The sequence below is a fragment of the Diabrotica virgifera genome, chromosome 6 (genome assembly GCF_917563875.1).
Source record: "Diabrotica virgifera virgifera chromosome 6, PGI_DIABVI_V3a".
Lineage (NCBI taxonomy): Eukaryota > Metazoa > Arthropoda > Insecta > Coleoptera > Chrysomelidae > Diabrotica > Diabrotica virgifera.
This window is the reverse complement of record NC_065448.1, coordinates 177,667,270-177,683,318: the sequence shown is the minus strand read 5'-3', so window position 1 is coordinate 177,683,318 and position 16,049 is coordinate 177,667,270. Positions and strand designations below refer to the sequence as shown.

Sequence of the window (16,049 nt, the reverse complement as noted above, 5' to 3'; positions counted from 1 at the left end):
GTATCACCTTTCATTCTATTTAGTTTTTTTTTCTATTTTTTTGTACTAAATGAGAAAAAAAACATTAAAAACTAATATTTTAGAAATATAACTAAAAAGTAAGTTGATATTATTTATTAATACTATTTTTACAAACATTTATTTCATGCATCTGCATCGAGATATACAGGGAATCTCAGCTTTTTCATCTGCATAAGTTCTTAAGCGGGGTCCATACTATGTAACAAAACATGTTAAATAACAAAGTTTCATAACTTGTTACAGAATTTTAAATAAAAATGTTTTAAAACATAGTGTTGTATAACATTTTTCTGGTTATATAGCATGTTTTATGTTATCCAACACTTGTCGGTAAACTTCAAAGAAAGTTATAAAACATTTTAAAACATGTTATTGAAACATTTCTCTCTTCTCTGGATGGCATAGTACACGAGCAGCAACCATTGGAGTCATATCGCCTTGTTCGTTCTTGAGTGATTTTTCTAAATTTTCCATTGCTCTATTCACGTGGGGTTCTTTACGCGATGGAATGGTCGAGAGAACTGACTACTCATTTAATTGAGCTAGTTCGTGAGCAACGAGTATTATGGGACCCTACATTTATGGACTTTAAAAATCGAAATAAAAAACACGACGCATGAACTGAAATAGCCGCAGAAGAGAAAACAAATACAAGTGAAGTTGAAAAAAAAATGCGTATACTGATTAGGCAATTTCAGCGAGAATGGAAGAAAGGGAAAAGTGGCGATGAAGCCGATGCTCATTATAAAACAAAGTGGATTTTTTTTAATATGCTTTTATTTTTAAAAGATAAAAATGAGGCACGTCATTCTACTGAAGGAGGTCTCTCTCCCAAGCAAGATACTGAGCCGCAGGACTCTAGGAATATCAATGCGGCTGAGGTAAGCACACTTTAAATTACTAACCAATTTACATTTTGTAAATATTAAACAGCCCAGATAGCAGTTTTACCAATTTTTATTTTTTTGTTTTATGTTTTTAGTGCCTTATTGCAAATATTTCTTTTCCCCCTCTTTCTCTTTGCTTTTGACGTTTTCCATGCCCTTTTTTGTTATGGTCTTATGAAATAAAAGCATTATTTATTTATTTATTTATTAAATTTGAAATTAAAAATTATTCTGCCACGGCACTTTCCCATCTTCACTGGTGAAGAACAAAGAAAATTCCTCTCATATTTGTTTGCCCAGCACAGTAGGTTTCCTAGGAATCCTTTTCAGTCTTAGCCAAGTACCATTTGGCTCACCTTCGACTCTCCATGTACCAGGTATTAGTTCTCCCGTGAGCCAGTCCTCTGAATCAACAGTTCCTGGTGGACAGTAAAGTTATGTGCATTTTTTTGTTTTGTTTTATGTTATAGAGTCTGGATGCTTTGCTATATTATAACAAAGTTACATAACAAAGTTGTACAATAAATTTGTTGTATAACTTTGTTATTAACATGTTTTGTTATGTAATCTGGACCCGGCTTTAGAGCAATTTTTACAGATACATGGTGGTACTAAATCTGATCTTGACGGCATTAAAATATCGATATCTTGGCTACAAATAAACTTAGGAACATTTTTACAAGCTCAAATTGTTTCTTTTGAGTTCTTCTATCATTATTGTTAATTAAAGTATAAATGTTTATAGCTCAAATTTGCTTGAAACCCTTATAAACAAATTAATGTACAATTTTTTTAAGAAAATTATAACTTCAAACGGGTATAACTTTAAAACAAATGAAGATAAAGTAATTTAACAAACTTCGTTTGGAAGCCTATTAATTAAGCTTTAAAATGAAATCTTCTAAGGCTCGTTTGCGTACGTAGAAGCCGAGTTACGATCGATAAAGCTTCGAAAAATACTAATTTTGCAATTTGCATTGCGCACTAATTTTACAATATCTTGAGTTCTAATTGTTGGATTTAAATTTAGTAAACGTTTTTTTCTTCATTTTTTATTAATAGTCCTGTCGTCAGGGGGGGGTACAACGGCCTCCTTAATTCAGATGGACTTACCCAAGTTTTTTTTTATGTATTTTGACCCATAGAACACGAATTTTTTGGGTAACAGTTGATCCGGATGTCTATAAGACTGTTATAAACAAAGAACTTGAGGAATCACATAACAGCGATTTTTCGCAAAACAAAACTTTTTTTTTGTATTTTTGGGGTCATTTTAACCAAAAAAATGTTTTTACAAGTTTTTTCGTAGGATGCATAGTTTTCGACATAAACGCGGTTAAACTTTCAAAATTGCAATTTTTGAACCCGAATAATTTTTGATTAAAAAATAAAATAGCAATTCTGTTTACCGCATTTGAAAGTTCAAGTCAAATTCTATCGGTTTTGATTATTTGCATTGCTAAAAATGTATTTTTTATTGTTAAACAAAGCTATAAACACATAGTGAAATACATGCGTTTTAATGCATGCTACGTAGAAATAGCCTCGCTTACACTGTACCTACTCTACCTAGTCGTTCGATTTTAAATGGGAGATCATTGAAAACATCACTCAAGCACTATGTGTTTACAGCTTTGTTTAACAATAAAAAAATAAATTTTTAGCAAAGCAAATAATCAAAACCGATATAATTTGACTTGAACTTTCAAATGCGATAAGCAGAATGTCTATTTTATTTTTTAATCAAAAGTTATTTGGGTTCAAAAATTGCAATTTTTTGATTTTTTGAAAATTCAACCGCGTTTATCTCGAAAACTATGCATCCTACGAAAAAACTTGTAAGAACATTATTTGCTTAGAATGGCCCAAAAAATACAAAAAAATGTTTTGTTTTGCGAGAAATCGCTCTTATGTAATTCCTCAAGTTCTTTGTTTATAACAATCTTATCGACATTCGGATCAACTGTTACCCAAAAAATTCGTGTTCTACGGGTCAAAATACATAAAAAAACTTGGGTAAGTCCATCTGAATTAAGGAGGCCGTTGTACCCCCCCTGGCGACAGGACTATAAGGAACAAATTTTATTTGAAACATTTTTTTTAGTTCATGAGCCAGAGCCTTAAAAGCAATTAAATTGTTTATTACAATTTTTTGACCACTCGGATCGAAATCCACCCTCGAAATTCGTAATCAGCAGTCAAAAATTCATAAGAAACCGTTTAGTTTGCCCATCAGAATTGAAAAGGACACGGTGACCCGTCTGGCGCCTACACTATAATACTCGTTTATCGTCTCCTTTAGGTGTCTACAAACCCATAACATTTCAAGTTGAGGCGTGTTTTTGTCGAAAAAAAAAACAGTAAACAAAAAGTTGTTAAAGGAGAATATTTTTGGTAGATAAAAGGCATTATATGTTTATTATGTATTTAGAGTTAGAAATACAGAAAAAATTAATCAAATTTGTTTGTTTTTAAAATAACAAAATCTCTGGCTAATTGGCTCGGCCAAGGCCATCAAATTCACTCAAAAAAAAGGCATTATATTTAATTTCGATTCAGAGATCATTACCATTTCTATGGACCATTTCGAACTCTTTTGTTCTCATCAGGAAAGCAACTGTAATGATAATAGAAATAGAGCATTAATACAGTTGCTTTCCTGATGAGAACAAAAGAGTTCGAAATGGTCCATAGAAAGATGGTAATGATCTCTGAATCGAAATTAAATATAATGCCTTTTATCTACCCACCGTTTTTACTCACGTATCGAGTACTAGGAAGCAGGTTTGTTGATCTTTGCCTCTGTGAATTGATATGTTGTGGAGTGCAACTATGTAGACTCCCCATGTCTATAAATTCATCACCCTTTATTCCTTGCAATTTTTAGAAGGATGGGAATAGGTATAAGAGAAAATCTGTTTCCGAATTAAGAAATCCAAAGATTTTATTATTTTTAAACATTTATTTGTTTGAAAATGGAGTCTTTTGGGTTTCGACATTTTGAGAATATTTTTATTCTGGACATTTTTGTGTTCGAGAATTTGATCTGTGCACTATGTATGCTTGAGTTTTCAATGAGGAGGCGCGTTCTTACAAAAAATGAGTAATATAACGTCAGAACAAGCAGCCTAATTAGTAGGTTTAATTGGAGATGGACGATTGCAGCAATACCTTGCTGATGTTATGGGAATCTACCAATCCAGCGTTTCAAGTGCTTTAAGAAGGTTTAGAGAAATGAAGGATACGCAAGAAGACCAGTTTCAGGACGTCCCAGGTGCACGAACCACGCAGATGAACTTTATTTACATCTGCAGACTTTGCGGACATATCATGTTACAGCTAGACAACTGCGAAATGATCTTTCCGTGTTTCCGTAATGTTCGAATAAGTGCAAATTCGGTTAGAAACAGATTAAGGGAATTTGAAATCAGAGCCAGAATTACTGCTACTATGGCACGTTTAAGTTTTGCACCAGAACATGTCGATTAGGATATTAACGACTGGGCTAATATTCTTTTTTATGTAAGTGTCTGTCGGATCCACAAAGTGCAAATCTTGACTCATCAGTAAGAAGAATATTAGTCCAGTCGTTAATATTGAAAGGGTGTGAAAGAACGCAATCATTTTGCCTTATCCAGAAACCAAAAATCGTAAATGTCATTGTTACATATTTTTGTCTCACCCTGTAGACATAAGAATAAATTCAAGGAATTTATTTCTGTCCCGAAAAACGTGAGAATAATTCAATTGTAGTTTATCCGTCTTGTTAAAAAAGACATTTATATTTTACAGTCATAGGTATCTACATTCGATTTCCTGTGTTTAATTTCTCGCCCGTTCAGTTTGTAATGTAAAAAAGAGTTACATTGTATTATAATGGTCTTTGGCGTCACGAATTTAGGCAGTTATATACACAATACGTGCTGTTTTGGGTATCAGAGAGCGCTGGTGTTAATTGTGGACTCAGAAATAATACCTTTCTTGAAAATTTTAGAACTATGTGAGGTTCGCTGACATGGCTAAATGACCCCATTGGTTAAAGAGTATAATTCCCTACCAAAGAGGTTGGATTTAGAATGTGTTTTGATTTTCCCTATTGGTTAATAATAAGTGTAGGAAGCTTAGATATTTTTTTATTGGTCAAAAAAGAGAATTAGGTGATAGAAAGGAGAGGGACTAGAGTTTAGGACAGAAAGTCAAAGTTCTGAGGAAAGGCAGTTAAGTTTGATCAGACATGCAGTGGAGTCCAGTTTTTTGGTCTGTGCCAAAGTTAGGCTCAGATGGAATCTTGAGTAGATTCTGCAGTGAAAGTAGCAAGAGCGATGTGTTTGTCGTAAATACCATACCGGTGTATTCTTGTATTGTTGTTCCGGTCAAATAAATGGAACAGTGTATCTAGTAGTGGCGTAGAGTATGCCTTTTTCAAGAATAACTTAATTCAAGCTTCGCGGGATGTGGTTCCCGACCTTTTAACTACAGATCAATTGTTTAAACAATTTTTTTTTAATCATTAAAATGATGAAATAATTCATTAATAATCAAATTAAGCAGTAACTTTTTTAAAAATAAAACAAGACTATGGAATTTTATCTTTCGTATAAAAACAATTTGTGTAATAGTACTTTCGATCAGAAACTGTAAAGTGTTAGTGAAGTGTCGCTCTACCAGAGTTCCAGCCGAGCTACACAAGGCCAGCTCCAGCCAACAGTACAAACGCAGATCATCAGGTATTTGTAACGAACTGTTTTAATTCTTTTTCTTCGAACTTTTGAAAACGGGAAGGACTTAATATGTTTATTCACTTCTTGCCAATTCAGTTTTGCTTTTTAACCTTTTTTTTTCTATAAATAAACAATGAATATGTTTTAAACTAATATGTCTTTTTATTTTGCACAATCTATCTCTGATCCATATTGTCGGAGAACATACAGACTACCTCAGACCGCAATAGTAAGTATCGATTTCTATTCAATGGAATGCCATTGCAAGTAGTTTTTTTTGTAATTTTTGTATAGGCATATGGCAGTATATTTTGATTTGTTGATGGCGCTCAATAATTAATACTTTTTTCTTAATATTAAAATTATTTCAAAAACTCACTCCCTTAATTCTCTGAGACTGTAGCTTACCGGGGTATTACGAAAAGTTATGTAGCACAAAGTTTATCAAGCCTATGACCTAACAATAATGTCTTAAGTATATTTTTATGTTTAAATTTGTCGTGCTACAATATTCCAATCGACATGTTCTGGTGCAAAACTTAAACGTGCTATACGGTGTGCACTCGATCACAATGGAGCAGTAGCAGGCATTCTGGCTCTGATTCCAAATTCCCTTAATCTGTTTGTAACCGAATTGGCACTTTTCGAACCGAACATTACGGGTCACGGGCTGTGGAAACATCATTTCGCAGTTGTCTAGCTGTAACATGATGAACTAGCTGTAACATGATGTGTACGCAAAGTCTGTAGATGTAAATAACGTTCATCTACGGGGTTCGTGCACCTGGGAAGTCCTGGAACTGGTCTTCTTCTCTATTCCTTCTTAAAACACTTAAAGCGCTGGATTGAAGGATTCCCATAACATCAGCAACATATTACTGCGATTGTCCATCTTCAATTAAAGCTACATTTGGGCTGCTTGTTCTGACGTTATATTACTCATTTTTTGTATGAACGCACATTTTCATTGAAAACTCAAGCAGACATAACGCACAGATCAAATTCCCGAACACAAATGTCCAAAATAAATATTCTCTTTTAGCAACGTTTTATTTACTGTTTTTTTTTCTGCAAAAATACGCTTCAACTTGAAATGTTAAGGGTTTGTAGACACATAAAGAAGAGGAGAGAGGAGTATTATAACATTCTGCTAAAAATTAAAAATTATTTTTAACTTTTTTCTGTTTCAAAAATTATGCGATACTTTTTGTGATTAATATATTTTTGTGGTCTATCCCGAACTCTACTCACTTGAGAACGAATACGCATGAGGCATGCCGAGGCCGCACTGAATGCCTCAAGTCGAGAAAAATGTTATACCGCATGAGGCTTGCTGCATCAGCGATCTATTTATTCGTCCTGATGCAGCTACATGTCGATCGAACAACTATCTGTGGCTTGTTGTAGCCTTAGTTTAATTTTAGAATTATTAATAAATTATTAAAAAGTAAAAGACGTAAACAGCAGAGGTCTGTTTCCATTCACCCCCGTATAATGCCATCTAAGCAAACATTTTTTGTTACCGAAACAACACCAAAACATGTACCCAAAAACTGATGCAAGAATCTTGAAAATCGGAGTACAAATAATAAAGTTCTAAAATGGCAAACTTAATGAAAGATTTTGGGTGGCGGAATTTTGTGCCGGTGACTGTATTAATAGTTCGTATTTGTTAAACGACTCATTTGCTGATAAAGAAACTGGCAGGTTTAATAACTTCATGAGAATGTCCCAAGAAGATTTTTATTTTATTTTGGATGTTATAAGAAGTATAATAAGTAAACAAGGATTAAGGATATCAGTTTTAGACAAGCGATTCCACCTGAGGAAAGACTAGCTATAACTCTGCGTTTCCATGCATAGGGTGATTCATTTATAGAACTTATTTAGTTACAGAACATATTTCATCAGTATTTTTTTAACAGACTTAGCCAGTTCAATTATTCCTTAAGTGAATACCCAGCTTTAAAGGCCTAAAAACCTGCTCTATATCAATTATATATCTAGTTGTAAACATGCTATATTATAAGTCCTTCTATTGTCATTATTTTACAACTGTAAAAACCTATAACAAAAAAAGTTTATTTACATTCTGAACATAATATATCTATTGACCTGTTTTTAGGAATGAAACAGATTTCAGAGGAATTATATAAACCATATGTAAATCCCCTACTGCATTTAAACTTGGCTACCAACGCCCTCTATGATGAAAGTTTATATTACGTGGCGAGAATACTAAGAATGAATAGAAAATTAAAATCGCTGAATTTGGCTGACAATAAAATCACTGAAAGGGGTATTCGATTATTATTAGAACCATTACAGAAATTTGAACTTAATGAAGATGAGCTAATAGAACGAAGAAAAATTAGATTTGAGTATCACAAAAAAATGGTAAATTTTTACTAACATATCCATATTTAGCCATACTCCCTCTGAGAAATTGACTCATCCCAGATACCTATACGACCTATGGTATCAAAAGGATTGAGCTCTGGTGGGACTTTTTCCGTGTTATCGAGCCCTAAGTGACTTGGTATGCTGAAGTATCTCCCAAAAATTTTCGTCCACATCTGGCCGTCGAGAGTAGTACCCCTTTCTGCATGATCTTATATAAAGATGTTCATTTAGACCCAGCTTTTTATGATTTCGAGGAAGCTCTTCGGAATGACCCCAGTAGTAGACATAATAATAGGTATCGTCTGTGTACTTTACATCCTTCATTGTCTTCGTATTTGAATTTCCAGATTTCTGTACTTGGCGATCTTTTCAGTTTTAGTAAGTAGATTATTACTGTTGTTAGGTATCGCCAATTCAATTAGTGTTGTTTGTCTTGTTAATTTATTAACTAGTACGAGACCTGGTCTATTACGTGCCACTGTTTGATCTGTGAGTAAAGTGCGGTCCTACTATAGCTTGCAGTCGTCATTCTCAAGCACTCAGCTTCTCAGGGACGTATTGATAATATGGGAAATGGTCAGTTTGGAGAAGTCTCAGCTTGATAGCTATCTCTTGATAAAAAATCTTTCCTATCGAATCATGCCGTTCCTTGTATTTAGTTGCAGTAAATGCCTGGCAGCACCCTGTAAGGACTTGGATGGTTGTACAGATGTTGTGTTAAACCAGGTTCTTTAACCAGGATGTTCTTCTTCTTCCTGGACCTCGCTTTCCAAGTATTTTTCCGAAACGAGCAAAGGGAAGCAATAACAGCTTTTCTTCTTCCATCATATGAAATACATTAAAGCAGTTTATACTTGGAAACTCCCAACCACCTGTCATTAGGATAAAATTCAAAAGTTGTAGCACAGTATTAAAAACAAACAGTACAGTACAACCAGTCATATCCGGACGGTTCTGCGCCGTCTGGATCTACCGAAATCTACCGAGAAAGGCAGTCCTGCTGTTGGACAACGCACTAAAAGAAGAACTAAAAGATGGCGAAATAATGTATTATAGAATCTATAAAACGTGTCTATCGACGAAAGTTATTGACGGCGTTGATTAATGGAATGTATGAAGGAAAAAACATTTCAGAGACTATAAAAGAAGTAGTGGTCTTGATATCCGGATTTTTTCATATCCGGATCGATCTGTCGCCACACTGATCCGGATATGGCAGGTTTGACTGTAATGGCACTCTCGTCGGCACCTTTTAAGCTTTTGAAGTCTCGTTTTGTAGACGCGGTCATCATGTTATCTGTCATCTGAGGCAAAAAGTTACGACCGGACTAGCTCAATGAAAAATCTTTCTGGTAATCAGAATTACTAAAAGCCCTATTTGAGGACTTAGGGTTAGAAATATTAAACGAATTAAATAGGTCAAATAAATTATCAAATCTTTGAATGATCTCAGCAGTTCCAAACGATTCAAGAGACATATTAAAATGAATGTATACAGTTAAACCAGCAGCAACTGTGCTACTACGCACCCGAGTTGCTAGTCAAACCTTCAGGACTGAAAGTATGCAAAAGCGCAGTGAGTACGACTTTCCGCCGCAATATGACTGCGCGGAAAAAATGCGTGACATCATTAAGGTCGCAGAGTGTCATTACTGTTTGTTATACAGTACGTAAATCGTACAGCTAGACATAGATAATACACATTGAGATAATTGTGGCAACTGCGCTAACCTGTGTTAGTTGAAGCTTCTGTTCGAGTACGAGTTTTGGTGCAATAGAACTGTAGAACAAGAACAAATATACCTAATGAGTGAGTTTGGAAGCAACGCTTTCCATAAATAAATAAAAAACAAAGGTTATAATTGATGAGTTAATAATTTTACTTTGATTTTTAACATATTTTTTATTTAAAAAATAATTTCAAAATTAAACATACACAGTTTTTCCATGCCCCTAGGTCAAAAATATTACGTACTACATTGTCATGTTTTGACGTTCATTTGTGTCACCCGAAATGAATTGTCAATTTTGAGGTTAGATATAACCCAATAAAGGCAGAAGAAGAAGAAGAATTTTGAGGTTAATGCCCCTTAATGCTAACAACCGTATTGCCATCGATAGAGCGCAGTTGCCATAATTGTCTCAATGTATACTTCCCATTTCCAGTCGAACAATTTACGTACTGTATATACTGGGGTTGTAGTTTAATACGCTACACACACATTGAGCCTCACTTCTTGTCTAACGTGGCTTTATTTTATTTTTATGATACAGATCAGTTAATATTTGCTATCTCTCAACTGTTTCAGATTGACGTCTATTGTGCCACCAAATCAGACCAATCAGATCTATCCATTACTTGTTCGGCAAGAAAAATAAGATCAAGACGTAGAAATAAATGTAAGTATAAATGCAATCAATAGGGTGTTCCGAAAAAACCAAAGTTTAAACACGTCGAGCTCCCCGGCTAATTATTTTTAATCTATAACTTTTTGTAAGTAAACAAACAAGTAAACTCAGCTTTAACTTTTATTTTACTGACATAATTATGTTCAGAAAAAAATCAATGGGCATGATAGCAAGTTTAATATGGGAATTACAATATTATCAGTAGTAATTGCACAAGAGCTCTGAAATTATTGAATTTTTCCCGAGTGACACTTTGACAGTTTTAATTTCACGAGCCGAAGGCGAGTGAAATTATGTCAGTGTCACGAGAGCAAAAATTCTATATTAATTTCAGAGGTCGAGTGCAATTTGTTGCGATTATTTCATGAATAAAACTGTTCAAAACCAAAATTTTATTGTAATTTATTTATGTAAGTACCATTAAACACACAGTTTTTATAAATATTTGACGATTGAAAGTCATCACTTTTATAATTTTTAAAACATTAATTGTCATTAATGTCACTGAATGTATTTTTTCGTAGCAACGCAGGGCACCTGAGGTAATATACTTAACGACGGGAGATTATCAAAAATTATCGATTTAATTCAGATTTCTGTAGCTTTCTATTGGTCAGAATCTCCTATGAATGAAATAATCATAAATATTACTCATTTTTCACGTTTAATTCAATTGGTCAATTGAGGCATATAGAATCAAAACCTGCTAGATCCATGTTTTGAAATTTTTCAGGAGACTAAAAAATCATTAAAAATGTAAATTTTCCAAAAAGTATCCGGCATTTCTCAATCAAAGGAGCACCAATAAATGTCATAAAATGGCACACTAATTTGGTATAGAGCCATTATTCTGCATACCGCTTACAGCTTCAGAAATTTGTTCTCTTAGTTTAAATTTAGCCGATTTTGATTCTAAGCCCACATAATATTGTCCAAATTCCTCATTTTTAACGACTTTTAGGCTCAATTAATGCACTAAAAGTGGGTATTGAACCATTTTGATAGGAAAACATACAAAATATACAAAAAAAAGAAGTATTTTTTTCGCAGTGGCATAACCAGGGGGTTTGGGGGTTACAACCTCCTCCTCCCATTGGAATGTACTTTGAGCTTAATTTGGTGGTATTCTATATTCGATACCCCCATAAACCCTCCAGTAGTTGTAATCCCCCCTTAGCTTGCTCTATTCTCGCCTTAAGTTCTGTGCCCTGTTCCCATTTTGAATTTACGTTGGCGCCAAGGTATACATAAGATTCTGCATGATCCATTAGTATGTAATCCGTAACTGTCGAGCAGGTTGTTGCTTTTTGCTGATCAGCATCCATTTTGTCTTCCACGTGGAGTTGAGGCTCAGGCCGTATTCATCACTAATTAAATTAACCCTTTCCATTACCTGTTGTAATTCATCAATGCTACTGGCAAGGATCACCGTGTCATCGGCATATCTTATATTGTTGGTTAACTCACCGTTTATTTTTATGCCCTCATTTGCATTTTCCATACATTTTTTAAATACTTCCTCGGAATAAATATTGAATAGGAGTGGGTATAAGATACGCCCTTGCCGGACACCTCTTTTGATCAACATATTTTCAGTAAGTTCGTTGCCAATTTTTGCTCTTGCTGTTTTACATAATATGATATCAATGTTCATATCAATGTTATTATTATTTTCATTTAAAGTTTTCTTTTAAAACTCTATATAATATATGAATTATATGAATTAGTTTTCGAGAGGCGTATTCATCACAAAGTAGGACATCGGCCTTCAGTACCTTCGTATGAACAAGAAAATAACTTGACTTCGAGAACCAGTATTCCTGAGTTGCCGCACCATCCAGCCTTACAAGACAGTGTAGAAGAATCGACAAGTATATTTTGCTATGGAAATAACATTTTAACCAATCTAAATCTATCATGTAAGTAGATTAGGGGAGAGTCGGCTAATGGTGCGCGTCGGGTAATTGTGCGCATCAATGTTTCTATTCGCCTACTGAATAAAATTGCAAACACTATCTTGTCGGTCCATCTATTGGAAACTGCCAGTTCTATCCCACAAAAACGAACGTCAGGAGATACATTACCGGTTTGCAGTTATCGTTTACATGTTTTCACTTATGATATTGTTTGTGTGTCAGAAAATAAGAGATAACTTTTTTCTTGGCAGAAATATAGTTTAAAAAGTATATATGGTACCGGCCAAACGCGATTTCAGGACAAACTAGTTTTTCCTAGGCCAAACTAGTTTGTCCTGAACGCGATAGGATAAACTAGTTTAGCCTAGGCCAAACTAGTTTATCCTGATATTAATACGGACACTGCAGGATAAACTAGTACAGTCTAGGATAAACATTATATTATACCTACAAAGCCAAAATAAATAGATAAACTTGAATAAAATACTCTGTATTTGCAAAATAATCATTTTTAATAAAACGATAATGATTCGTTGTTCAAACTAATGGCCAATTAATAATACAATCATATTATAAATAATAATCCGTGTTTTTTATAGAACCAATAAATATACCTCAATTATAACAATTATTATTATTTATTTTCCCATGGAGTGCATTGGTGACACTTAGAATCGCTGAGTATCATTACCTTATTGCACTTGCATTTTGAAGCCTAGCTTATATCTGCTAACTCTAAAAAAGTTTGATGGCAAATGTCGAATTCTGATCTAGAAAAAAAATTAAAAACGTATTAGAGACCTTAGTATCCCAAAACGTTAGATACATTATAGTATAAAAGTAATGCTTTAAAATGCAAGCGCAAGAAGGTAATGATACTCCGCGATTATAAGTGTAACCAAAGCACTCCATGGAAAAATAAATAATTTTTCTAATTGAGATATATTTATTGTTTCTATAAAAAAACACGGATTATTTTTTATAATATGATTGTTTGTATTACCAATTGTCCATCAGTTTGAACAACGAACCATTATCGTTTTAATAAAAATGACTATTTTCCAACTAGGTACATAGTATTTTATTCAATTTATCTACATATTTATGTTCGTTTTGTAGGTATACAGTCGAACCCGCTTACTGGAAGCCAAAGTATTCCTATAACAGGGATGTTCTAATAAACGATCATTGGTGATCAATAGAAACGTTTCTGCACCTCAAATTTCTATTCCTTAAAGGGGGATATTCCTATAAGCGGTATTCTAATAAGCGGGTTCGACTTACTACATATAATGTTTATCCTAGGTCGTACTAGTTTATCCTACAGTGTCCGTATTAATATCAGGATAAATTAGTTTGGCCTAGGCTAAACTAGTTTATCCTATCGCATTTAGGATAAACTCGTTTGGACTAGGCCAAACTAGTTTATCCTATCGCGTTCAGGACAAACTAGTTTGTCCGGAAATCGGGTTTGGCCGGTAACATATATACACTTTATTTATTTACCATTTTACACACTAGTATGGTTAGTTTTGCTCGATTCTTTTTTGTTTTTATCCAATTTTGTGTTATGTGGTAAAGTGTAAGGTCGTCTGATGGTGCGCATTGCGCACCATTTGCTTGCAAGGTATATAAAGGCATTTTTTACGTTTTGTGACTACGTCATAAAACGTAAACAAGCGTCAAAATAGACAAATGGGCAAAGAGAAATCCATGAAACTGAAAAAAGGTACAAAAAGGAAGATTCTTTAAGACAACAGCTCCGAAGATATTTCAGAAAATGAACTGCGCCATGATGATGAGTTGGACGATCTCGTATCAGATGGAAATATTGTCAATGTCCTCATGTCATGTGTACACGGGAGGATAATCCAGAAGGATATATTTGTGACTTCTGTAACTTGGTTTCCTATCTTTTTCCGTATATTTGTTTGTCCCTTTATTATTTATGTTCAATAAACTACATTTTCGAAGGTCATTTTTAAGTTCTATTATTGCGTACAGTTATCCGACATATGCGCACCATTAGCCGAATAGGTCGGGTAATTGTGCACGTTACACTAATTGGAAATTTCGCCTCTCACTATTATACTGTTTAACCTTGCATTGAATACGGTCCCTACCAATCCTAGTCCGCTGAAGTATATCTTCAAAAAAGTTGGAAATTGAAATGTTTTAAGTTTGTGAAATATCCTGAATTAGCCTTAGGTGCGCACCAATAGCCGACTCTCCCCTACACAGTATAATTCCATTTTTGATACAAACAGGTATAAAAATTGAACAAGTTCACGAACTATTGGATTATCATGCGTTAGAAGGATCTAGTCCAGTGAGTCATGTCATGGTCACAATTCTATATGCTTTCTCAAGATCAATGAATACGATGTGACTGTTTGTTTCTTTATTCCTGTATTTTTCCATCAGTAATTAATAACTTTTTAAAATATCTTAATCTTGAGAACCTATATAGTATGCTTTGAAACAAATGAACGTTAAATGTATCAGCTAAATTATTTATTAAAATAAAAAAATAGTATTATGTACTTACTCGTGACACAAAATCTGGTAATAATTTCTAAGGATTTCTCCCAAAATAAATGTCATCCACCAATTCCTCAGTTGAAAAATTTATAATACAAAAATATTACTAGCTTTTGTGACACGAGTACATACATACAGGGTGGGGCATTAGTGTGACAAAGTCCAATTACTCGTTTGTCGTAAGAGATACGAAAAAAAGTTATTTAGGTAAAAGTTGAGGCACACATAGTATCATATTTTAAAAATATATTCAAATATACAGGGGCGTCCGTATTGACAGGGTGACACAAACTTATGTTTTTTTAAATGGAACACCCTGTATATTTTTACATATTTGGATTCTCCTCGATGTTTCCTTTTTTAAAATATATGCTTTTGTAATATTATACGAGGTAGTTTAAAAGTTAATTACGTTTTTTTGTTAATTTCGTAGCAAAATCTACACTCTGTAGAATTGTAGTGATTTGACATCAAATTTTCTATTTACATTCAAACGATTTTTAGTATAGTCTACTACTGTTAATCATTAATAGTATAGCGAAATGTTTAATTTTAGTATACAGGGTGGGTCGAAACTCGGAATGAGTATTTTCTGAGTTTTCTTAAATGGAACACCCTGTATTTTAGTATTGTAATAAAATTATATTTTATGGTACTTTTTTATTTCTTCAGCATTCCCTATACCTAAGTGCTTTAATTTGTAAGTTATTCGTCATTCTTTAAACAAACATTAATTGCAACAAAAATTACGTAAAATTTCATTAGGTAGCCGTGAAAATATCCAATCAAAAGTAATTTTTCGAAAAAAAAAAATACATAATAATCTAGCTTGATGCTTAATTTATTAATATTGGATGAGATATCCAAATACATTCGTAGTTAAGGTTGTTGGTGCTTAAAATATTAATCAAACATACAAAATTCTGCCTAGTTGGCTATGACACAAAATTTGCTTAAACATTTGACATTATACTATTTATATAGTTCCAGTTGATTTGATACCATTACTAATATTAATTTTTCTAATGAGGAACGGATTAAAATGGCTTTGTGCTAGAAGAGTATAACAAAAATGATCTACTTGCAATAAAAATTTATCATCAACAATTCCCTGATAGACGACAACCAAAAAGAGAAACTTTTGAAAGTAT

At 33.5% G+C, this 16,049-nt stretch overlaps 2 protein-coding genes across 2 annotated transcripts in view; one reads left to right on the top strand and one right to left on the bottom strand.

Moving 5' to 3' along the window:
• The window catches only part of LOC114333625 (leucine-rich repeat-containing protein 71-like), a 71,533-nt gene that overhangs the window by 23,367 nt on the left and 32,117 nt on the right, over positions 1-16,049 (top strand). The window contains exons 4-6 of the mRNA XM_050654349.1: positions 7,755-8,026; positions 10,342-10,432; positions 12,169-12,360. Of these exons, the coding sequence (XP_050510306.1) occupies positions 7,755-8,026; positions 10,342-10,432; positions 12,169-12,360 (555 nt within the window). The remainder of the gene's footprint in view (positions 1-7,754; positions 8,027-10,341; positions 10,433-12,168; positions 12,361-16,049) is intronic.
• The window catches only part of LOC126887039 (LHFPL tetraspan subfamily member 2 protein), a 103,515-nt gene that overhangs the window by 55,684 nt on the left and 31,782 nt on the right, over positions 1-16,049 (bottom strand). The window lies entirely within an intron of this gene.